This window comes from Pelmatolapia mariae, linkage group LG10_11, assembly GCF_036321145.2.
Source record: "Pelmatolapia mariae isolate MD_Pm_ZW linkage group LG10_11, Pm_UMD_F_2, whole genome shotgun sequence".
Lineage (NCBI taxonomy): Eukaryota > Metazoa > Chordata > Actinopteri > Cichliformes > Cichlidae > Pelmatolapia > Pelmatolapia mariae.
The window spans coordinates 9,980,149-10,004,694 of NC_086236.1; the positions used below are offsets into that span (position 1 = coordinate 9,980,149).

A 24,546-nucleotide genomic window follows, 5' to 3' on the forward strand; every position below is an offset into this window, starting at 1 on the left:
TGGATGTCATTCAAACCTCCCATGCATACTTGACAAGATATAGCAAAGGCCAGGGACGGATCTACAGTCATGGCATTGGGTGGCATGTGCTACCATAGAATAATCTTTTGTCACCCCAGTCAGCCAGTCATCTGCAAAACTAGGGTGGCACTAGGGGTGGCAAGAAATTATTTTAGTGTTCCACATGCCACCCTATGCCACCCCTGTAGATCTGCCCCCGCCTATATGCCCTTTTTAAATTTTATTGATAGCCACTAAAACCAGAATTATGATTAAAATAAATTATACTGATGTTTTTTTCCCTGAATACTGTCATCACGTTTAGTGCAGGAAAAAAATGGTAAAAACGTCATTTTCAAATGACAGCACAAAAAAAGGGGAAAAAATGCTACCGCGAAAAATGTAGTGTCGACCAATAAAAAAATGATATGGCAGCACATGAGGTTTGGCTGTTTAGGAAGAGGGGAAAGTTTTGAGTGTGACTGCTGCGAGAGAGAGAGCGAGTTTTGAAATGTGAGAGATTTGTGAAGTTTAGCATTTTGTGGTGTAGTTAGTGTGTAGTATTGTCTGGTATAGTCAGTGTGTAGTGTAGTCATTGTTTGGTTTTGTGTGTTAAAAAAATGAGGGTACTATTGAATGTCAAAGTAGGCAACGCTGTCTCTAGGTGGAAAAAAGGAGGAGCAATACACCTCCCATTGTTAGACCTGCAGGTTTTACGCCTGTGGTGTTCTCATGTAATGTAACAAACCTCATGTAACAATTTTATTTTTTCTATTAAAAAAAAGAGTGTGATGCTTAAGTTAGACTTGTGTGTTAAGACTATATTTAAATGAAATGTGTATACTTTGATGTATTTTAACCATATATAATACATATTACAGAAAGTAACAGCTGCATATGTGTAAAAAAAAATTGGCTTTGATTTTGCCCCCCCCCTTTGATTTCGATGTCACCCTAAGGACATTTCTCTAGATCTACCCCTGGCAAAGGCATCAAGGATATTATTTTTGCAAAAATAAGCACATGAAGGAAAAATATAATTAGGTTAATAATAAGGAAAGTAATATCTATAAGGTAAAAATTGTCAATACTGATTAATACTTTTGAATGAATGAATGAAATTCATAATACATTTTAAAAACATACCAGTAACTACAATTTAAGAAGAAATCTTTTAACAGATTATTTATTGTATACACATCCTTGGATGAATATATTAGATGTACTGAGTACATTAGTTAGCCTGAGTTTTTCAGGCCTGTATTTCTCATGTAACAGTATTTATCATGATCACACAAAACTTGTAATTGTATATTACCATATTGCTCCCTTCAAATGTCTTAAACCTCTGTTAAAAAGCCTAATAAAAACACACGGCAGGTAGTAAAATCTGTATTATTTAAATGTTTTAATGCCCTTCAGCAACTCACTTTTCCTCCGTTCAAAACAGTTCTGTCTGATATCAAGCCAACTAATAACTTTATTCAAACAGATGGAGCCAGTAGAATCACACTTAATTTATTTGGACAAAGAAACATGTTGGAATAAACAAGAGCATTTGCTGTCTGAACACGCAGATATTTTATTCATCTGTACAAACAGAGGGGTTGGATGGAAGGTAGCTCTGTCATGGCACCTCTTCACTCCTCTCTCCACGGTTTGGGCTGGATCTTCCCGACAGGTGACAGATTCCAGGTGATGCCAGTCGAAGTTAGCACCTGAAGCAAGAGAAGTAAAAATTATGTATTCATTATTGCTGGTGAAAACGAGAAAACAGACAAGTTTGGAAATATGAAACCAATTTAAAAAAATTAAAACATTTGCATATCAGTGGAAAATGCGAGTGTGCAGTTATCAAACTTTGTTTTTAATTACTTTTTACTTTTGCCATTTATTAAAAACACCAATAGAGACAAAATGATTATTCTGTAGAATTTCATTTTGAAACAAACGTCTCAATTCAGTAGGGAGTCTATATTCAGTCCCCAAAACCTTGGCAACTGCTTTATTTAAGTCATTTATTCTGTTTTAAACTGAATTAAACCAAAGTATAGTTTTAACAAATGTGATCTCAGTATCGACCAAACTAACTGCAATGTTTTTTTGTTATCTTTAAAAATAGATTATTCCTCCTCCCCCCACACCAAACATCCAACCACACTGACTATATTATCAATCTTATGGTCTGTTCAGGTCATGCTCATAACTGAATGTGATGTGATCGAACTTACGTATCCCCACACGGCTGTGCAGAAGATGGCTCCACTGACCAACACACCGGCACCGTACTTTGAGTGGAAGTTCTGGGGGAGGTTGGATCCATGCCTCACCTGCCGCATGGCCTGGCCTACATGACAAGAAGAAACAGTCCTCATGTTAATGACTGAGCTGTCAGAATGAAAAGAGATGATATACAGAAACTACTGAAAACAATCAATTAAAAAAAATAGGGCACAAAATCAATCAGTAACAGAAACTAATGATAAAAACAAAACAAATCTAAACAAACATCTTTTTTGTTTAAATTTTTACTTCATCTTATTATTGATGTATATGTAGAGGTATTCATGGAGCTCTTCTGTTTTCTATCTAAACTATGTGTTTTTGTTTATTTTTACAGTTCTGTCCCCTTTCATAACATACACAGTAACTCACTTTTAAAGTGGGGTTTAAAGAAACAGATGCATTCTTAAAATGAGCACGTACATTCTGCTCTCCTGTAATAAATAGTATTTCTGAGTGCAATTCGCTGTATTAAATATTTTCTCAGGAATCGTTAAGCTCAGTACTTCCACAATCAATTTCGCTTTCTGCTAGCCTCTTTTACAAGGGCAAGTCAAGAGACTTACCAGTCTTATTTGCCCTTGCAGTATCGCACTCTCACATCAGACGGGTACATTCGCGTACTTTCACAAATTAATGCATACTAGCATAAATACTCGATAAAGAAATGAGCATTGCAAGTGTGTTAGTCTGTCACGTCTTCGAGTTACGCAGGTCAGAGGGTCGGACAAAGACATGTTTACTGAATAAGGAGCACTTTAAAACGACTACCTCAAACGTAATAATTACTCTCACTTACGGGATATAAGTCTGGTTATTAAATTAATCGGGAAAACAGCTTTTTAAGATTTCCTCCTACAGGGGTGCTAAGGTTAGCCTGTCTGCACGCTGACTGCGGTCACCGGCCCATCAAACTCTCATTCTCCAGGTCAACTAGTATTAAGCAGCACACCGATCTAAAAATACAACAATTTAGGACGAGTTTATATGAAAATAACTGCTTTCTTACCGCTGACGTTCACTGCAGCTTTAGCAAACCGGTACATGTTGCCTAGCCTGATGTCTTCAGATACCCTTGAAGCACGGAAGTGTAATATGGCCGCCGCACGTAGACAAAGCGGAAGTTATGCTGCGTTCATGTTCAGTAGTTAAATAGTCCCCGCCAGTGTACTTGAGTAAGTTATTCAACCTTCCATAAAAAGGCTCTGGTCTCCGCTAGCAAACAAGCTGTTCTCGTGACGATATTTTTCAATTTTCACATCAACCTACTATATTAAAAACCTGTGGAATTAATGCTGATGAATGCTGCTTAGTTATGTCAAATTAAAAGGATATCCGCTAAAGATTGTTGGACAACATCTCCCACCCCATGCAGGAGACTGTGACAGCACTGAGCAGCTCCTTCAGTGGCAGGCACCCACGGTGTGGGACGGAGAGATTTCGCAGGTCTTTCCTCCCCACTACTGTCAGACTCCACAACAAAGACTTTAACTGATCAAACACACACACCCACACATGTGCAATAACACTAAGTGCAATATTCCTTTCTGGCATCGTTGTATTTTTACTCAGTTGTATACAGCATTTGTATTCTACTTTTATCCTATTGTATATTTTATTCTATTTTATTCTACTGTATATAGTATTTTATTTTATTCTATTCTGTACAGTTGTGTACTGTATTTATTCTTATTGTATTCTAATTTTTGCTTCAGAACTTTTGCACTGTCCACTTCCTGCTGTGACAAAACAAATTTCCCACGAGTGGGACTAATAAAGGTTATCTTATCTTATCTTAATATAAATGACTTCATATTTATCCCACTCTTCTCCGTTCCCTGAACGCAGCATCATCACGAGTCCTAAAACGAGCATGCGCAGATAAAGTCTGAACGTTAAACGTGAACACAGAAGATAAATACGGACTTTAAGCTGAGCTAAAGTTGTAAAATACGTTCACATAACTGGCAGTTGCTTATGTTAAGAAATATAACGACATATATTACAATCAAATCAAATCATAGGCTACAGAGTGTTAGTGTTAAAAGCCCTACTAACATCATCATTGAGCACCGTGTCAGGATGGCCGAGTGGTCTAAGGCGCCAGACTCAAGGATAATCTCCTTCCGCAGAAACGGGACTTCTGGTCTCCGAATGGAGGCGTGGGTTCGAATCCCACTTCTGACACATACCTTTTTTTGGTTAAAATTGATAATACAAAATGATTAGGATAGGCTAAGTAGGTTAATAGTTAATTTTCAGCTATAGTATGAATTTATAAAACTTGGCACAGGTGAACGTCATTGTTTTAAGTTTCATGCTTGAAAAATTTCGTTGCTTGTTGAAATATAAATACGAAGTGAATGAAATCACATATGGGTGTCTTCTCTGCCAAATATATTGTATTTTTCATTTAATATTATCAGGACAGGTCGGTATGCTGTAACAGGAAGGTAACAGAAACTCAAATTCAAATTCAAAGTGTTTATTGTCAGTACAGAAGAAATGAAATTCTTCCTTTGCTGTCCATTCACAAATGCCAAGTTAGGTAAGGGGTAAAAGAACAAGATAAAATAAATAAAAAAGATAAAATAAGGATAAAAAAATAATAAAAAGATAAATAAGTACAAATAATTAAGTGAAGAAAAGTGTGGTACGCAGATGTCGATGGATGTACAAAGGAGCTTAATGTGCAAAGCGACCTGATGTGCAAAATTGCAGTTGAGGTAGGTCAGCTGTTCAGGAGTCTGATAGCAGTGGGGAAAAAGGAGTTGTTGAGTCGGGATGTTCTAGATTTCACACTTCTGAACCTTCATCTCGAGGGCAGTCCATAGCAGTAGTGCTGCTGTTCTTCCTCATGTCCACTATCATCTCCTTTGTCTTATCAGTGTTGAAGGTAAGGTTGTTGTCCTCACACCATGACACGACTCATTATAACCGCGGTATGCAGAAGAGCATCTCTGAGCACACAACACACTGAAACTTAAACCAGATGGGCTACAGCAGGAAAAGACCACACTGGGTGCCACTCCTGTCAGAAGAGCTTGCGTGGATTCGGCAAATAGGAGACTGGAAAAGCATCACATGGTCTAATGAGTCTTAATTTGTGCTGAGCCACTCAGATGGTAGGGTCGGAATTGGGCATAAACATAAAGGCATGTAAACATGTTCAATAAAAATCTAAATATAGATATAGAAAGACACAAGACAGTCAAGTCTTCATTTTGTAGTTTTTTTTTATTAAATCAAAACGTCATTTCAGGATTATAACAGTATGACTGTATGATGAATAACATATATACGCATACCAGGAATGTCAACATATTGGATGTTTTGTTTGTTTTAAATGGAAGTTACATAGAAGAAAACATTTTTCTACAGTCAGAAACAACTCCTGAGTTACAAATGAACTCACGTCTGAAGGCTTGAAAACGTTTCAAAGTTTAGCTGTTACGTCCATGACAGCTGATCTGAGGGTTGGTTTTGGTCTCTCTGTCATCATAGATTTAGTGTTAAAATCAAGGTAAACAGAATAAATGGGGGGAAAAAATTTCCAAATGTTTGTTCGTTTAAAGGAGCACCATGGTGACCGCACTTACCATTACGCATTTTTTCTAATTCATTTACTGACAAGGTTTTTACATGTCTACTACTTTTGTTAAAAGTTCCCACCAAATCCCCTCAAAATCAGCTCATTTTGTGGGACAGATTTAGTGTATTTAATTACGCCATGCAAAATTTGACCTTTATACTTGAAATATTTTTTTTTAGCTACAGGAACTGTTAGGAATAATTTGAAGGGTAGGGATAACAGACCTATGGTACATCATCATCCTCTTACAGTTTGAACATGCATGCAGGTACAAATCTTCAGAGATCATCAGTACAACAGGCCTGATGTGAAATTTAGATGTAGTTTGTAAGGAAAATGTACTTACACTTATAATTAAAGTGACAATGGACGGGTTTTAGATTTAACTTATCATGTTAAGGACTGCACAATGTAGCGGCTACAGAACAATGACACCAGCAGTGTTTAGACTACCTCCTTTAAGGCCTTGATTTAATGATGCAAGTCTGTGTCAAGGGCAGTGTATTATTATTTCCTGTGATTTATGTCATCTTACAGCAATGGATTTTCATATCACACACGCCCAAAGACTCAAATGTACAAGTAACCCCTGTGAGCCAAAGGTTCAGACTTTACACTGCTCAGTTTCAGACAGTTTTTTCTACTTTTGGGTCTCTGTGAGGTCACAGAGAGGGGATGTCCGCAATATGGTTATCTCAGGCACAGAACTCTGCCTGGTGTTTCTGATGGGCAGCCAATCAGAAAAAAGGTTGGCTGTGTCTGAAAGTCTCTGTCGTAGGATAAATAAGGATTACTTTGAACTATAAAAGATGAAAAGTCACTCTAACAGAGTGCAGCAATAAAAATATGAAGTTGCAAATCAGCTAAATACTTTAGTACTTTAATACCTTTAAACTAAAACAAGTTGCTTTCACCAGGTAGCAGGAATGGCAGAGGGTATAACATGTAGAGTGACACTGCTGGAGAAGGTAAAGAGGGCTGTTACCTATGGAGACAGTTCTGTGATTTGATAGTCTTTTAGCTTAAAACAGACATGTGCATTAAAACGCAACTATTGGTCTATAATTAGTGTATTATTGTAGGGTCTTTACAACATAAAGTGCCTTGAGGCAACTGTTATTGTGATTTGAGCCTATAAAATTAAAAGTGAATTGAATTGAGAAAGATCCAATATATGCAAGTATGCAGGACAAAACTGTATTTTAAAAAAAACAAAACAGTGGCACCACAATGGGAGTAAACTCAAAAATACCAGAATTCTGACTCTGACATTGGCTGTCCTGCTTCAGACCTGGAGTACATTTTTCTTGATTTTAACCAAAAATCGCTTCCTGAGACCCTTCAGTGAAACCTGGCAACCATCAAGATGAGCTGATCACCTTTTTCAGCACCACATAACTACCAGGAGCTCAACAAAACGCTGGGATTGGTTGGTGGATCAGTGTTTGAGAGATTACAGTAACAGCTCTAAACAATTAAAGAACTCTACATTAGAAAGCTGCATTTCTAACCGTTAATGCCTTCAGACGAGATTAATAAAGATAAACTGAATTCAGTCATTGTATACAAGCCGAGATTGGTCCAAAAGTAGTGGGAGATGGACAGAAGGTGGAAGAGTTTTCAGCGACCCTATTAGGGTTATCAAATTACCAATATACATTAAGGCATCTTGTTCCCCCTTGTGGTCACGGTTCATGTTTTAGTCCGCCTTCTTGTTTTTTCCTTCCTCGTCATCGGTGTACTCCGTTGGCTCCTCTCCTGGCTTCAGAAGCTTGCCGATGTAGTCGTACTTCACTGAAATGTAGAACAAAAATCTAATTTAAAAAAAAAGAAAGAAAAAAGAACTGAAGAGAAAACAGCCAAGGTCTGCACATTGCGATCTGCAGCTGTCTCACTTTATTAATGTGACCTCACACCAAGGCCACCTGCGTGAGGTGGCCATAAAACTCAACCAGAGCCGCCTCAAGTTACTCTTTTTCCTCATTTTCTTATGAAAATCAAACATTTTATCACTGCAATTTTGTTTAAGCTCATACAAGCAGTGACATTCATTGATCGCTCTCTCTGTGCTTCTGGGCTGTTTCAGGATAAAGCCCTGAACACATAAATGGCAGAGATGGCCAAAATCTCTTCCTTTTTCACCTCCATGGTTCCAACAGGTTTTTGCAAATTTGCACTACGAGCATGATGGGAAACAATCTTAAAGCAATCCAGTTGTAATCTGATATCCTTTTAATCTGATAACAGGCTACTGACAGTGAGGAAAATAAATATTTGTGGCTAAAGGGTAAAGGGAGATAATGGATTAAGAGCTGGCAAATCAAACTGCCTGACATACTTGTTAACTGAAACCCTGGTTGATCTAAGTACAGGCTTTATTTTCTATAAATGCTTAGTAAATTATAAAATACACCAGAATTGTAAATCATGTTTAAATTAAGAGGCCTTGCCCTCTTTTTTTTCTGTGGCATTTTTGGACCCTAATAACCTGACAGTGTGCTTTATCTTCCACTCACTGGTGAACTGAGACTCCCAATCAGAAAGGCTCTCCTTTTGCATGGAGTTCAGGTCCGACAGGTCATCGTGTTCATCTTTCAGGCCCTCCTTATCCAGGCAGAAGGTTGCCAGACCTCTGGATGCATCTCTGCCTGCAAACACTCCGTACGGTCCATCTGCAAGGTGAGGAAGACATACGATCAGATGATCGTGCATGGGAAAATATCTTGAATATTTGTCTTTAAATAACAGAGGAAAAACCTGACGTTAAAAAAAGGTTATTTCAAATACAGATAATGATAAATCCCCCCCCCAAAGATGTGGTTCATATCATTGAGGGTGTTTAAAACTCCTAACGAATGCTGTCTTATCCCAGAGTATACTGAACTAAGATGAGCAGGGTGGTGATGTTCATATTTCTGAGGTGAGTAACCACCTGCCTCAGTTTGGATTTATTTAAAAGATATAACAAAAATATCAGCATATAGAGTTAATCAGCCTTATTTGCCCCCCCCCCCCCAACAGCAAACAACAGCCAGTCCTAAAGTTTTCCTCGAGAGCTGCCAAAGCTTTTTCAACTTGAGGGCAAATTTTAATATAAATGATCCAAACTCCTGAAATGAGACAAACCGTGGAATTTAGGCTACAGGGCAGGGTGTGGAGTGCACTAAGAAAATCTGCGTGACAGATGACTATCATGTTGTCCAGAGGTTACACGCAACAGAGGTTACATTCTTAGATAAGACAAAACCCGAGAGTGCTCACTCTGTGCCCGTTTCCACACAAGTGAAAAGTCACAGAGAAAATTGACTGTGTCCAGGAAATCATATCATCCACATCCAGATACTTACTTTACTTACCTAATTTTTAAGTCTTGTGTTTTCACGGCCTCAGACTTTTCTTTATATTTTTGGCCATTTGCTAAACATATTTTCGGCTTTTATTAATTAAATGGAACTTCAAAAAAACTTGTTAAAGATGACAGTCCTGGTGATTTTCACTCTTTCATTTCATCCTCTTAGAAAGTGGTTTTCAGAAATGGGAATGTGCAGCTTAAGTGATTTTGTTTGGTTTAAACGTATTGTTGTCCATTTTCTGTAAAGCTATCATCAGAAACAACTGCTATATCTGTGTCCAAAGCGTTGTGTATTGCATTGATGAGACATCAAGTGAAACTGAACCAGGGCTGGGTTGTACTTTTGTGTAATAACAGTTTGTACCATAAGATGGTGCAGTGAGTTTTAGATCAATTCTGCTTAGTCACTACAAAAAACATATTTAAAGTCAATTAATTCAAAGTAGTCCAAATGTAAAGCTATAAAAAAGAAAGATAACAGCTATTAAGACATTAACTACATGTTAACAGCACATTCAGACCAATCAGAGAGTCTATCTTCTTTGTGTCAGGCTCTGAAGGCACCAATATTTTGACTCCTATATTATGTCCTCCATCCGCACAGTACATAGTGTTGTGCTTTTACTATAATACCTGGATGCCCCCGGGCTCATATAAAACCCTGAATGGTCCCTACTGCAGTTTTAAACCCCTAATAGACTGGACTCTTCTATGGACAGAAGAAGCATCAGGTATGTTTTAAACATTGCAGGGATCAAGCCTTTTTTCTAAGGAGAACTCAACGTCTTCATAGACGATCTCTGGCTCCAAGGCCACCACAGCCCCTCTGTTATGAAACGGGATCTCAGTTAAACAACTAAAGGGGGTGTGGCGCCAGCTCCAAGACACATAAGTCAACTAAAAGTTGTGCCAAGCAGCAACAGTTTTTTGCATTTGGCGATAGTAACTAAAGTAAAACCCACGCTAAACTAACTGCCGTTGGTTTTGTTCGTGGCACGAGGGCACCACAGTTAGTAACCACTGCACGCGCACGGCTCGCGCGAACGTTACCTGGTCCGTAGAACTTCTTCCCTCTGGTCACGTCAAACACTTTGCCGTTGATGGCCATGAGGATCCGCGGGTTCTGCAGCCCATCGTAGGGCTTCAGCTCCGCAAGCGTAAAATCTCTCTTCTTCATTTTGGGCAGTGGTTTGTCCTCCTCGCTGAGCTCCGGCGGTTTGTCCCCGCGGAAGATTTTGTACAAAAGGAACAAGCAGAGACTGAGCAGGGTCAGATTCAGCGGAGAAGTGAAGATCTCCTGAAAAATTCCACCAGAAGTTAACTCGCTACTCTCTGCTTCGGCCATGTTGTCGTCTCTTTCCCCTGCACCGTGTGTGCTGGGTGGGATTGGTGGAGCCTGACCTCACACTACTTAACGCCTTTGGGCCGAGCCAGCGCTTGTGATCCCTGGACCAATCACAGTTCTCTCTCACCCTTACAGGACCAATCAACGTTCTTCTAAGTGCCTCCATAGATATCGTACCTTGTCCATGTAGCAATCGTCTGTGGAGGCCAAAAAAAGTATAAAAAGCGCCAAAAACAACAAGGAAGCTACGGTGCGACATGAAACCACCACTAAAAGAAGATATAAAAGACTACAAACAGTTATGTAATACAACCACAAACAAATTAAACAAAACAACACATAAAATAAATACAGAGATGCAAATTTATACAAATGCTTCTTAATTCATTTGTGTTCATTTTGGATGTTTTTGACTGCATCTTGTCTTTTTTGTGTACGTGGTCTTTGTTTTCTTCATTTGGTCCCCGAATTAAATCAATGTCCTTGGTCCTGTGGTGGATATCGTCAATAATCTATCATACAACCTGTACCAGTTTTTTCAGTTGTGGAGTTTTATAAGAGTCAGGTGCTTATTTCTGTAATATATCAGGTGAAACGTCTGGAACATCTGTCCAATTTCTAAAAGTTTTGTTTACATACTTTAGAAAAATGGATATCAAAATAAACTACACGGCACAGTCTGACATTCTGCATACAATCTTTTATATTGATAACTTTACACAAAAAACTAACAATTATTCTGTGTTAGGACTGATTAATATGATAAGTCTTTAATTAGTTCCAAAACAGAATAAATAAATAATAATAATAAAGATATATTTTAAAAAAAGAAAAGAAGTAAATTTAAACAAAAACAGGCTTAAAATGTTTAGAAGGTCCCAGCACAACTACACAGTGGCTACATATTCCTATTAAAAGAGATAAAAATGACCACCACAACAAAGTTATGTTATTATAAGACAAACACAAACAAATTAAACAAAGCAACACACATAAAACAAACACAGAGACGCAAAATGACAGAAACGCGCTTCTTTGAAAACGGTATAAAAGTGTTTTTGGTTGTTTTGTCTTTTTGTGACTCTCTGTTACTTTTGAATAAAAATATTTTTATAAAATAAAGTTTAAAAAAGTGGATCCTTTTCTTGTGCCTGGTGGTCTCATTCAATAATTAATGCTTGAGATAAATATATTTATGAATTAATTGTATAATATGCTAAATAAATACATATTATTATTATTATTATTATTATTATTATTATTATTATTATTATTACGTGTGTAACTTGTAATCTTGTATTCTTCTAGATTTAAGTCTTTTTAAAAATTCTTGGTGGTTTTCTGATGAGATTAAGGTGCACACAGGCAGACTGAATTAAATAATACCAGTAAAAAGCTGTGGTTGTGGTAGGGTCATTTGTGGCTTTCAACATCCGTCGATTGTGTCATGAAACTCGGTCCACTTCCTCCTGGAAACCGCCTCTCTCCGGTCTTTGGTTCCCACCCAAACAAACAAAGCTCAGCTGGCGATTTTTTTCCTCACAGAGACGGCACTCAGCTTCGTGTCCGCCCCAGCGGCAGTAACCTGGACCTGTTTCCAGAGGACTGGATTCCTGATAACCAGAAACCATGACCAGTTGGCTCCCGTGTGTTCCGGTAACACGCTCAGCTGACTGAAGGCTTGTTTATATTTTCACTCATTGCGCAACAATAATAACGTGAACCGAGCTAACCGCCAGCGCTACCAGTACTAACACCACCCGGCTCTGCGAGGCTGGGAGCAGAGATGAAGAGCGAGCCGACGGCTGCTGTGTTTACTTTAAAGCGGATTTGATAGACGGGGTTCAGCCTTGGTTTTGGTTCCTGCTGGGAGGAGATCTGATGCTACGAGAGATTTGTTGAGTCAAGCTAGCTACCCGGTGAGTTTTGGTGTTTTTATATGTAGGCTAGCCCAACTCGGGAGCCCTGAAACCCTGTGTTCGGCCGTGTTTGAGCAAGTAAGCTAGCTGGATCATTTCTAGCTTCATGCGAGGTAGTAAAACCACACCTTTGCTTTTTTTTTTGTTAAGAGAAAATAAAAGAAAGAGACTTTAGTAAAACTCAAATTAAAGCTAACTCTATATCTCAGGAATAGAAATACACCTAGTAAGACTTAGTTTTTCCTTTTAAATTCAGGTTATCTTAAAAGTATATAGTGTATAAATATTTAATCTACGTTATGATAATTAGTGGTTATTTTCAATGACAAGTGCAGCAGTTATGCAATAGTAGCTATAATTTTAAAGGAAATAATTCGTGTTTTATGTTGTTAGTCAGATTAAACTAGAAATTAAGACTACAATTGTACCTTTTTTCTTTGCCACTTTTATGTAGGTTTTTGAGGGTTGGGTCTTACTGCTGCAGTTTTGTTTCACTTTCATCTTTGAAAAAATAAGAAAAAAAATGCATCCAGAGATTCAATCGTAACAAAATGATTGTGAGATTCCCTGTGAAGTAACTATAGTGTTAACAGACTTCTACAGAAGGGGTGAGGATTTAAGTTCATAATTTCTCATTGTTTCCAGTGCATGATTTAAAAGTTCAGTCTCTAACTCGTGTATTTTCTCTTTTCAGCTGCCTTATAAATCAACTTCCCTCTGCTCTCCCTTGTTTGCTGTGCCGTGGTCTCTCCTCTGGCTTTTCCAGACGCCGTCGTTATGACCGCGATGCGAGTGGACGTCAAAGTGGTGATGCTAGGAAAAGAGAGCGTAGGGAAGACGAGTCTGGTGGAGAGATATGTTCACCATCGCTTCTTGGTGGGCCCGTACCAGAATGTGAGTGTCAGCTGCTCCACTTCAATTTTCCATGTTGGTCTGCTGCCTCCATGAAGGGCTTCAGTTTTAACTTTAGCCCCAGGGAGGCTGTGGTAACAGAAGATCAAGTCTGTGATTGTTTCAATGCATCAAAGCTCTGACAGGAAGTAGGGTTGCAGTAATGTTTTAGTACATTTCTGCAAGCTAATGCTGCATTTTGCATAAATGATAACAGTATAGTAAACATTTTATATATACCACCTTTGCAAACGGCTTTGACAAACAGACAAACACAGAACTATCAATGGTAGATCCAAACATTAAAGTTGGACAAAAAATGTAAACTTATACATGTATAAGAAAAGAATAAAGGGAGCCTAGAAGGCAAAACTATAAGGTAAGACATCAAGTCAAAGAGAGTTCTAAGAGGTGGTTACCCACTCTGCAAGCCTAATCTCCTCAGGTAGGTAATTCCAAAGTGGGCACCTTCAGATGTAGGTCTGGAACAACCAGGAGGCCCCACCTAAGGATTTAAGGCTCCAGCTCACTCATTTCTGCAGCTGTGCACCTATGAGCCAGACATCCTCAATTCTATCTCGTAAAGGAAGCTGCTGTGTTGATGACTTTCTCCATGTGAGAGTGTGAAAGTATTGGTTTTATCCTCACAGTGTTGACCTCTCTCGTTCTCTCTTAACAGTTTATTTATTCTCGACTCCTCGAGCTTAGGTGTGGGCAATGCAACAGGCTTTTAACAAAGTGAGCCATCTTCACCTATGTGCCTTATTTTAAAGTGATTCCAATTAAATATGACTGCATCATAAATTGTTTTCTTAGACCCAACAGGATTGATGGCACTTGTTTTATATCTTGGACCACTTCTAATTGCACCATGTGACAATACTGTGAGGTGCAGAAAGTTTGATGATCCAATTAATCATCTCAAATAATCAAGTATTTTTCCCACCATGGTTCGTTTATTACAGCTAGGTGTCACACCCGTTTCTTTAAAGCTGCAGGAGTTAACCCAAAGTGCTTTCTGGTTTAGGCAAACCTGTTAGCCTTCCAAGTCTCCAAAAACACAAACACTAAAATAGAAAACGTAAGTAAACACACATCATGTTTAAAATCTACAAATGGAAACAAAAAACAATTAACTTCAAAATGATAAAAAAAAAAATAGCTTTTAATGTTATTCAAAGTGCATATTTAGGATTTTCTGGAAAATCTAGATATTGCTTACATTTCCTACAACACTCATGTAGAAAACACCTGTGGATCTTTACTTAAAGCTCCTCCAGCAAGCCACCTCTCTTCCTTTCCTCTGTCCTCCAGATGGATTTTAGGACACATGAAGTCTTTCAGTATGATGCAATGAGATTGATTTCTGTGTCAAAACCTGCGTCCATTTCGAGGAGGCACAAATTAGAGAAATGAGAAAAGCTTTAAGAAAAAACGAAATCCACATATCATCTGACAAATATCAATCTAACATGGCTGAAAGCAGTCATATCATATGTTTGCAGTATCTAACCCCACTGCTTCTCTCTTTCTGACAGACCATCGGTGCTGCTTTTGTTGCCAAGCCAATCCAGGTGGGAGAGAAAGTGATTACGCTTGGAATATGGGTGAGTTAGAGGCTGTCTAAAATGCACATGCTTTGTGATAGTCAGTCGTTTCACATTTGATCCCTTTCTTGCAGTTCAATGAGCTGATGGAAGATTCATGAACCCAAAAAGGAATTTCGTGTATTTCCCTTTTTTCTTTTTTCAAAATTTCCTCTGTTTGAAGACCAGAAAATAGCCATGAGTAAGAGCAAAGCCAGTCCGCTGTCATTTGTCCTGCTGAAGTTGCTACTTTATGCTGTTAAAAGGTTCATACTAACAGTAACTTGGCTTATTTTTTCCAAACCCAACTAACCACTGCACTCATGGTGTCACAGCTTCAAAGTTATTGGAACCAAGAGAACTAATATTGCTAAGCTTTGCTATGTCACAACCAAAACTTCCTCAACACAATAAAACCTTATGTATGTATTCCAATAAAAGGTCCAGAATTTTCCTTTTTGTGCACCATCAGCCAAGCTGACTTGTCTCCACCCCATGTTATGCTTTTGTCCCTACAGGCCTTTGTGTTGTTTGTGTTGATCACATTTCCAAAGACCTAGCTTTTAACTGACTACCTGGTTTCTATTTTAGGAAATAACCAAAACAACAGCCTCTTTATATCTTTTTATAATCATACTTAAATTACTACCTAACTGAAGGTTGATGATTATGAATTTTCCTTTCAGAATAGATTAATGTCATCAGCATGTACCCAGTATTAATGTATCTTAACTTTAATTTAAATTAGTCGATGTTAGTGCCAGTTAGAAGAACTCTCTGCATAGCTGTCCTGACTCAACCTGCTAAAAGATTAAAAGTCAGAAGCTAAACAAATGGTTTCCCTGTGTGAATGTGGAAACTGTAAAAATGATGGCGTGTGTGTGGGTGGATGCAAATAATTATTAATGAAAGTGGTTTTATCATATCTCATATAAATGGTAATGAGAATGGAGGTAAAAAAATGCATAATATTAATTTGACCTGTAAAATTTTGAAACCACGGCCTGTTGTGGAATAAAGATAAAGCATTTGAGCTGTTTATTATAGCTTTAAACAAAAAGTCAAGGCTTCTCTCCTGATCATTTCATCACCGTTTAGGTTCCAGTTCCAGTTAGTTCATCTCTTCTCTTGTGTTTCCCACTCAGGACACAGCTGGGTCAGAGCGTTACGAAGCCATGAGCAGAATCTACTACAGAGGAGCTCGAGCCGCCATTGTCTGCTATGGTAAATCTATACTTTTACAGTGAAGAGGAGATATTCCTACGTTAATAACTTCACTGGATACTCACCCTGACCTCCTGTCAAAATCAGCTGATATTTGTTGTGTGCATTGAAAGTTGGTGCTTCTTAATTGTCCTTGTTTTTCCACTGTTTTTGGTGCCTAGTAACTTAAACTTAACCTAAAAACACGAGTTAGCACAATCATTTTTTAGGGCTGAAAAACACATTTAAGAGCAATTTTACAACCACGTCAGTGTTGCAACAAAATCGCGTTTGTTAAGCAGCTTTGAGTATCAGTATCAAGAATGTCAGGTTGGCCAGTGTGCAAATTAGCACCGTGTTGCTGATAATTATGACACGCATATCTGGTTTATAAAGTCGATGGTGTTCACTCACTTTCAGTCACAGTCAGGTTGAATTTCATGATACGTTCTTTTAATAGGTGAGTCGTGACTGTTAATGTGTTACAAGGGGACCACAAGCACTGTGACAAGTCAGCTTGGCCTGCGTTTCTTTTCTTAGTTTCAAATTTTGTTTTCCCAACCTCATAAGTTCAGAAGTTATGAGGGCTCAAAACGAAAGTGTGGGTTGGCTTCAGTACCAGTTCTGCTCAGTGCTACCGCAGCTCACTCGAGGCAGCAGTTTCCATTTCATAAATGAGACGTCCTGCTCATCACTGCACTCTGTAAAACAGTCAGCAGAATCCTTCAAAGGCAGGTACACTGACTCGACCTGGTGATGATTTCAGCAGGCGAAGTGTAAATCAAACTGGTGTTGTGATGTCAGGTTTGAGCTGTTGTGTAGAAAAATGTTTTAGCATGTTGTGGGCATTTTAATCCGACTTTAAATAATCATGTTACAGATTACAAGATTACAGCTACCACTGATATAATTTTTCTTTGTGAAGCAATGCTTTGGGCTGTTTCAACTGTGCACATATGACATTGTTGCACATATGACAGTGCTGTGGAAAATTTGAAACCGGTTCTCAAGCAGCACCGGTTTTCAATTCCAATCCGTAATCTGTATATCTTCCCATTCACTATAATTTATTGTGACAGACAGGTCCCATTTCCATCTATCTCTAAGGTCTTGGAAAAACCACAGGTGGTAACAACGGCTATCATTTTAGGCACTTGAAACCACAGCTTTCTGATAGAAGATATGTACGGTGGTGCTTTGCAATCTATAATATCAAATTTGTCAGTGGCAAAAGAAATTGAGTTTGGGGATACAATATTTCTCACTCCTTTTGAACGGCAGTAATGCTTTATCAGTATATATGTCTTTCAGTGTATTACCCCATTTCCTAGAATCGGCATCAAGGAATCCTGGCTTGAGTGTTAAGAAGTAAACTAGTTGGTGTGGTGTTGGCCTCTAACCAAAGAGCCACTGTCCGGTGCTGAACTGCTTTCAGATCTGTGTCTTTGTTCCACATTGGGGAACTTTGTAAAAATAGTCGGTGGATAGTCATTTCCCAGCAGATTAGTCACACTGCTGTGATGTTTAGTTTAACATCTTTCTTCTTTAACTTCCTCCTTCTTACGTTGGATTTCACCTTATAGCCTTATCTTTCAGCATATTTAATAAATTATATTATCAAACAAATAATGAACAGATTGGTTGTTAGTTTTAATGTGTGACGAATATGGGGTGCCTGCTCTGTATGGATTGGTGAGTGTGTGTGTGTGTGCGCGCGTGCATGTGTGTGTCTAGACAAGGATGTTGAATACTGTATATTCTGCTGTATATTTTTGGCTTTCAGATCTGACTGACAGCAGCAGCTTCCAGCGAGCTCGCTTCTGGGTCAAAGAGCTGCAAAACTACGAGGAGGTAAGATGGTTTTTTTCATTGAAATGATTACACGTCATTTGATATGTGCTTTTTCACACGCCCAACAGTCATCTTAACATGGTAGCTCAAAAGGGTTTTGAGGGCATTCAGTTTTACACCATAAGTAAAGTTAGCAAATTGCGTTTATACAATAGCCGATTTATACAATAAAATTATATTATGATGGTGTAACTCTGCTAGTTGGCTGTGTTGGTTGCTAAATTGGGGTTTCAGTGTAATTACCTCTGAGGTAATCAAGCCTCCATTTTGTAAAGCAGTCAGTTTATATGCATCTGTTAGGATAATGAAGCACTGAAAAAACACCGTCTCATTCTGAACTCTATTTCAGCCCTTTATATAAAGTATCATATATTTAAAGCAGGCAATATCTAATCAAATAAGACTCAGCTTGATGGATGGGATCAGATGGTTCAGTTTGTAGTAAAAAAAATATAAGAGTTCAGTCTACAACCTTATGGAAGATTGTTTTCATTTTATTTGATTGTTTTATTGATCTAGATAAATGTATGTGTTATTACAATCTGTGGCCGCAGTCTGCTGTCAGCGAGGTTTACTTGAAGCTGAAGTCCCACATTGGATTTCTGTCATTTCTATCATGTCAGTAAGGGACATTGTGTTTTATTCTGGTGTGTGCTGTGCACTGCAGCACTGTAAGATCTACCTGTGTGGCACCAAGAACGACCTGATCCAGGAAGACCGGAGTCTTCGCAAAATCGACTACCACGACGCTCAGGACTTTGCTGAAGGTGAGCGCAGTGGAGTGTAGACATGCAGAAAGATTACGCTGTAACATGTTTTCTTTCTGAGACGGTGGCCTGGTCAGAAGTGAATTAACATCAGCACGGTTAACAGTATGCATTACTTAAGAAAACAATTGAGCAATAGCCTTGTGGTTTCTTTCAGGTTACTGATTTCTGATTTTTGAAATTTCCAAATTCCTAAAGTTGAGGCACTCCTAATTTTCTAAAATGTATACATAAATACATAAAACATGGAAGAATAAAAAGCCTAGTTTGGTTGTTTATTAATATAAAGCTAGTCAACTTTGTCTTTTATATGTGAACAAATTTACAGACGATCACAGACAGTTTCAGTTGTATCCACAGTGTCACTTAAAAATACCCTGAGTGTTTAGCACATGAGTCATTTTCCTTACTTTATATACTGTAAATATGTGTTTGAACTCTATAAACACTCTTCAGCTGTGGAAAAATGATTTATAGTTGATTCCTTGAATGGTGCTGATATTTTCTTGTCTTTTTCTTGAACATTTGCATGCGAGACAGCTTTAAGAGACCAGTCAGATGTGTTGACAAAGTTGATAATTTAACCTTAGAAACAGGAATTTCTGCGTGCGCTGTCATGTTTGAAACTGGGGGAAAGATTTGTGTAATGATTTGTGAACACTTTGGATGTTGTTAAAAGGATGTTAAGAAATCTCTAACTTCTGTCTGCTTTCTCTGTGTGATCAGCCCGAGTTGCAACACAAACACAATTTCTCTCCGCTTACATAAGTTTGTGCCTCAGACTGACTGATGTTTAACCTGAATGTTCTGGTTAATATTCACAGAGATTGGTGCACAGCACTTTGAGACCTCCAGTAAAACAGGGAATAATGTAGGTGAGTTCGACCTCGAGTCACCGGAAGACTTCATGTAACACAGGTTGTTGGCTCTGACCGCAGCCTCATTCATTCATGGTTTTGATGAGTGAGGAAGTGAGCTGTAGCATTAAAAATATGGGTATGTTTTCCTTAACATGCAGGATGATCAGAGGATGGTCAGAACACAACATGGCAGATACAAGTTAGCTCCTCATAAAAGGCGCTTGAAGCTGCTGCAGATACCCACTCAGCTTTGGATTAAATGTATTTCTTAGCAGTGTTGTATGTGCAAATGAAAGCCCTTCAGTTTTTGATTGGAAACATTTCAAGAGTATCAAAACTGTTGCTCTTTGGCAGCTTTTCTGTCTGTAAAAATGCAACACAGGGGTCAAACTTAGACACATACGATTCTTCACAAAAACAGGAGGCAGAAGGAAGGTTGCAAAGGGTGATCGCTGAAGATCTCAGTAGTGCATCATGAGGTTTTTAAATTGGTGTGTGTAGCCAGAATCAAACAGGGAGAAACTGGCACGACAAAATCCACCAAAATGGCATAAAAGTAGGTTACTGATTCATTTTATTTTTGTTTATCCGAGAGAATCTGTGCATATTTTCACACCCTTCTTCTTCAAACAAAACAGCTGACATGTACTGGACCAAAATGTTCTTCTTAAGTTACTTCTTAGCACACATAGTTTTCATAGTTTTATATGTACTGGTAAATTTTTTGCACTTAAGAGTTTTTCTCTCTTTTTTTATGCGAGTGTGATCAAAGAGTGTCACCATAATTTTCCGCTAATCACAGCCAGACATATTTAATTTACTTTCTGACAAGAGAAAATATTTAATCTAAGAAGCTTAATGAATGGATTAATTAATTGGTACATTCTTGCCAGTACTATAGTGTGAGGCCACGGCTGAATCTGATGATTAAAGTCTAATTAGAACAAGAGCGTTGTCTCCTTTGTGGCTTTTAGCATTCTCTTGCTGGATGCAGGTTTTGGAGCATCTCTTATCAGCCTGCTTACACTAAAAGAAGCTATTGTGTGCTGTACACCAGGTTTTAGGAATGTGAGTTGGCTTGTTTTTGTTGGCCATGACAGATACGAACTGATGGAAACTGACAGGCCTCATTCTTCCTCTGCTTTCCAGATGAGTTATTCCAGAAAGTTGCCGAGGATTACAACAGCACTGCTTTCCAGTATATGACAGGTAAGCGTGTCGTTCATGTACACAGATTGTTTTTGTTATCTTTATATCAATTCATGTGGCAAGGGTAATGGAAAGTTGTGTGAAGTTATGTTATCCATAGCAGAATTTACTGCAGAACTTTCAGGCAAATCTAATTTTTTAAAGTTAAAGGTTTAGCATCTGCGCAGAAAATATTTAAAATTTTACACATCTACAAACATGTTTGAATTAAAAAAAAAAAGCATGGAAGTAACAAAGGATTTTTTTTTTTTAAAAAAAGCCCTTGACTTTTATTTAATGACTTTATATTTAATTTACTTTATTGCAATTTGTTGTTACTCCATCAAAATCAATAGTTCATATATATAATGATGTTATACTAGCATACAGTTATACGGAATACAAGTCAACATACTTTATATCTAAAGATTTTTTTTCTAGTAGTATTAAAACAAATACTTTTTAAAATAAAAAAAATAAGAAATCAAGTTATAACATTTTACAAACAAAATTCATGGATTTTTTAAAAAACCTTTTTTGCACAAAAATTAATAAAAATCCTTTCAGAATATGTAATAAATAAACAATGCTGAGACCAATTGTTTTTTTTGGGGGGGGGGGGGGTTTGGTCCAAGAATTTTTGTTTGGTAAATGTATAGCTGAGATTTAGATGCTATAGTATTAGTGCTCAGATGGGATGGTGCATGAGGGATCACGTTTTGGGCTTTTAAAAAGTATTAATCCAAAATAAAAAAAAGCAGAAATTAACTGTAACACAAGTGATATGAAGTAGCCATTCATACTTGCATATCAGTGGTCCCAGAAATGATCCCTGAGGAACACCATCATAAAATGGAGTAAGTTACAAATTACTGACCTATAATATAGTAGACGCGGGACCTTTATAGAAAAGTTTAGACTTTGGAGAAATATATCTATTATCTTTGTTGCTAAAATTTGGGGGGAAAAAAGACCAGTACCAGTCTTTTAGATGTGAATATAAAGTTAGAGCTTTCAGCTAATTAACTTAAATGGGAAATGGGTGAAACAGGTTTCCTTAGGTTTGGCAGGATTTTCTTTAATCTATACAAAATATCAAAATGTAAAAGCAATATGTAATGTGTTTATCTCCTGAAAGTGATCTCAAACTAATTTAAAGTCCTATCACTTCTGTTTCATAGCAGAGGAAACAGGCGTCGACTTAGGCCAGAAGAAGGACTCGTATTTCTACTCCTGTTGTCACAACAACTGATGCTGAGGAGCAGGACAGGAAGTGATTGCATTCCCTCAGCTGGAGTCAAACCTGGAAATGCTGGAAAGCTGTAACTCATCTATGAATGTGGTACCAAATCACAAAAAAGAAATCAAACAAAACTCTTTATACTTTGTTGGATATGTTTCTTTTTTTCTTTTGTGCCATAACGAACTGAGAGCTGCAAGACTTTTTGGGAAGAGGATCCTCAACTGCTGGGTGGTGAGGGATTTAAAGACCACTACGCCCACTTTTTTCCACCAAGTTATTCATATTTATCACCATATCAACTTGTGACTTTCCTGCAGCCCACAGGGCGATAAACCTCCCCAAGTTCACAGTGTTAAACAATCAGAAGCAACGCTGTGTTTGGACAACAGCCTGCAGTGGTGAGGGTGTGGGATCCTCAATGAAGCCAGACTGAAGGAGATAACTCGATTGATGCTGTGTGTTTTAGCGGTTGCTGTGTTTTGGGAGGGGGAGTGGTTTGTTTACAAATGCTGATTTTGTTTACCTCCAACTGTATTTAACATTGTTGTGGAAACCCATCTGTCAGTCCTGCTCATGTTCAGTGGAGGCTACACAGATGGAGAAGCCAGCTAGGATGAAGTGTGTCAGAAAACTACTTGTGTTCCTGCTCTTAATTAAAGCTGGGGTAGGCAACATGACCCATAATAACCTTTCAGGAGGGCGCTAGGCTCATGCACCTCCTCTAGGCTCGGATTTTAGGCTTTAAAAGAAATCAATCCGTTAAGTTAAAAAAAAAAAAAAAAAGCCTGAGTAAGAATTCATGTGGTAGCTTATTGGGTTTTGCAGAAGAATTTTTACCCAGAAGAGTAGGGTTTGAATCCTGTGTGGAGACCAAACTAAGCCCATGCTTCAGGATGAAGGTTGTAGATTCTGGCACGATCTTGGTTTGTCTTTTTTAGTTTTCTACCCGCTGCATTTTTAAGTGAAATACTTGAAAAACTGGCAAAACACACGACATTTTTCTTTATAGAGGCCTTTACAGTAACAGTACATCTTTTGCCATGTGTCAGCCACGAAGGCGCCGTACGCTGCCACTACTCAGACTTGTTGTGCATTTGTCCTAGTTGCCACTCAAGGTAGTGCACCCACACCCACAACCCCCCCCCCCCCCCCCCCCAAAACTGTGGCCCAAAAAGCATAATTCCCAAAGACAAAATAATTTAAATAATAATGCCTGAATTGGGTGTAAAATTTTCCCCCCAAAAAATCCAGTATGAAGTCCAATTGCTGTGTCCAACACAGCAAGAACACTAAATGCTGCTAAAACAGATCTGTTTTGCATCATAAGCTACGATTTCTGTAAAAATGTCCGAAAAATAAGCTGGTTTTAAGGAGGTGACTAACAACACGCCCACATATCTGTAATTAAATTGCATGGCCTGAGCTGCCTAAAAGAACATTTTTAGGGAATGTTACTTTTCTACAAATAATCTACTGTTTTTCTAAGTTTGAATGCATCTCTCAAAGAAAGAAATATGTCTGACAGATTTCTAGCAGGAAAATCTTGGAATGTTCAAATGATTTCAGGAAGAAGCTCTTCTGCAGAAGGACGATCAGTGAAAAGCCTCGTGGGCTAACATTGTAATGTCCCACAAACATCTAAAGCTATATTTAAGATTCGAGTCACTAATTTATTGCCTTTTAAGTTGTACTGCGCAATGGACTTGTAGGTTGCTGCTTTGATGTGTTGATGTTCAATATTGATGCAAATATTTTTTAAAAAACGACTGATGTCCACATCTGTTCTGAAAAATAAAAGGCTCGTTCCAAGAATGTTTCAGAACGCGGATAGATTGTAAGTTTTAAGTTTGAATTGATCCACAGTATTTTGCTTGTGTGTAATATTTGGCAAAGACTGACAAAAATACTGTATATGCACAATTTTGGCATTGGATTGCATATCAGCATAAATCTTCGCACATTTGCCTACAGAAGTGAATTTGAGGAATACTAAAAACCTTTTTTGATTCAGGTTGGTATGTTTGGCCTTTTATCCCCCACTTACAGCCCACTTTAGTGGATCTGACCAGTGAAACTCTCCTTTTTCTTGATATAAATAAGTTTTAACTACACACTTAATCCATGACATATTTTAGTATTAGAAAAATAAGTGCAATTTCAAAAGCATAAAAAATGCCGCAATGAAGGAAATCTGTCACCATGACTCTTCGGGCATAAATTGTAAGAAATAAATGGAAAATAATGGAAAAAGTTGTGGGAACTTATTGCCCAGACTGTCCTGTCGTTATAAAAAAGAAAATTTTGATAATTCACAAAATATCACATTAAAAAAATATATATCTATTTCTATATATCTATAGTAGTGAAAACATACTAATTTGGACCCTTGACTTGTGTGATTTATTTTAATTAAATAATAATGTGGTATAATGTAATTATTTAAAAAATTTACATTATTGGCTTTAA

At 37.9% G+C, this 24,546-nt stretch overlaps 3 protein-coding genes and 1 non-coding gene across 6 annotated transcripts; 2 read left to right on the plus strand and 2 right to left on the minus strand.

Annotated features, from left to right (window-relative positions):
- Positions 1–1,502: 1,502 nt before the first annotated feature.
- Positions 1,503–3,417, minus strand: LOC134636637 (cytochrome c oxidase subunit 7B, mitochondrial). The gene is made up of 3 exons (XM_063486704.1): positions 3,293–3,417; positions 2,232–2,347; positions 1,503–1,718 (listed from the first exon to the last, which is right to left on the minus strand). Exons 1-3 carry the CDS (start codon positions 3,327–3,329, stop codon positions 1,641–1,643), a joined length of 231 nt encoding a protein of 76 aa, XP_063342774.1. The 5' UTR covers positions 3,330–3,417; the 3' UTR covers positions 1,503–1,640.
- A 942-nt stretch (positions 3,418–4,359) lies between these two features.
- On the plus strand, positions 4,360–4,470 carry trnal-caa (transfer RNA leucine (anticodon CAA)). The gene is made up of 2 exons: positions 4,360–4,397; positions 4,425–4,470. It is a non-coding gene; the product is annotated as a tRNA-Leu (tRNA).
- A 1,031-nt stretch (positions 4,471–5,501) lies between these two features.
- On the minus strand, positions 5,502–10,616 carry pgrmc1 (progesterone receptor membrane component 1). Its single transcript, XM_063487833.1, has 3 exons — positions 10,278–10,616; positions 8,392–8,547; positions 5,502–7,669 (listed from the first exon to the last, which is right to left on the minus strand). The coding sequence occupies exons 1-3, from the start codon at positions 10,570–10,572 to the stop codon at positions 7,575–7,577; spliced, it is 546 nt and encodes a 181-aa protein (XP_063343903.1). The 5' UTR covers positions 10,573–10,616; the 3' UTR covers positions 5,502–7,574.
- A 1,465-nt stretch (positions 10,617–12,081) lies between these two features.
- Positions 12,082–24,388, plus strand: rab24 (RAB24, member RAS oncogene family). 3 transcript variants are annotated; one of them, XM_063487356.1, is made up of 9 exons: positions 12,082–12,491; positions 13,186–13,385; positions 14,921–14,989; positions 16,114–16,192; positions 17,955–18,022; positions 18,690–18,789; positions 19,614–19,664; positions 20,799–20,858; positions 22,022–24,388. In XM_063487356.1, the coding sequence occupies exons 2-9, from the start codon at positions 13,269–13,271 to the stop codon at positions 22,087–22,089; spliced, it is 612 nt and encodes a 203-aa protein (XP_063343426.1). In that variant the 5' UTR covers positions 12,082–12,491; positions 13,186–13,268; the 3' UTR covers positions 22,090–24,388. The 3 variants fall into 3 exon arrangements, with proteins under 3 accessions (XP_063343426.1, XP_063343425.1, XP_063343424.1); XM_063487355.1 differs by having other exon boundaries at positions 13,258–13,385; positions 22,019–24,386; XM_063487354.1 differs by having other exon boundaries at positions 22,019–24,385.
- The last annotated feature ends 158 nt before the right edge of the window (positions 24,389–24,546 follow it).

What these genes read in the sequence shown, in the direction of transcription:
- LOC134636637 (XM_063486704.1), bottom strand. Translation starts at nt 3,329, where the DNA reads ATGTACCGGTTTGCTAAAGCTGCAGTGAACGTCAGCG. An exon ending in AGCTGCAGTGAACGTCAGCG is followed by an intron (nt 2,348 to 3,292) that starts GTAAGAAAGCAG and finishes CTTGTCATGTAG; the next exon opens with GCCAGGCCATGCGGCAGGTG. An exon ending in GCACAGCCGTGTGGGGATAC is followed by an intron (nt 1,719 to 2,231) that starts GTAAGTTCGATC and finishes CTCTTGCTTCAG; the next exon opens with GTGCTAACTTCGACTGGCAT.
- pgrmc1 (XM_063487833.1), bottom strand. Translation starts at nt 10,572, where the DNA reads ATGGCCGAAGCAGAGAGTAGCGAGTTAACTTCTGGTGGAATTTTTCAG. An exon ending in GAAGAAGTTCTACGGACCAG is followed by an intron (nt 8,548 to 10,277) that starts GTAACGTTCGCG and finishes CTCACCTTGCAG; the next exon opens with ATGGACCGTACGGAGTGTTT. An exon ending in TTGGGAGTCTCAGTTCACCA is followed by an intron (nt 7,670 to 8,391) that starts GTGAGTGGAAGA and finishes TCTACATTTCAG; the next exon opens with TGAAGTACGACTACATCGGC.
- rab24 (XM_063487355.1), top strand. Translation starts at nt 13,269, where the DNA reads ATGACCGCGATGCGAGTGGACGTCAAAGTGGTGATGCTAGGAAAAGAG. An exon ending in TGATTACGCTTGGAATATGG is followed by an intron (nt 14,990 to 16,113) that starts GTGAGTTAGAGG and finishes TTTCCCACTCAG; the next exon opens with GACACAGCTGGGTCAGAGCG. An exon ending in AGCTGCAAAACTACGAGGAG is followed by an intron (nt 18,023 to 18,689) that starts GTAAGATGGTTT and finishes TGTGCACTGCAG; the next exon opens with CACTGTAAGATCTACCTGTG.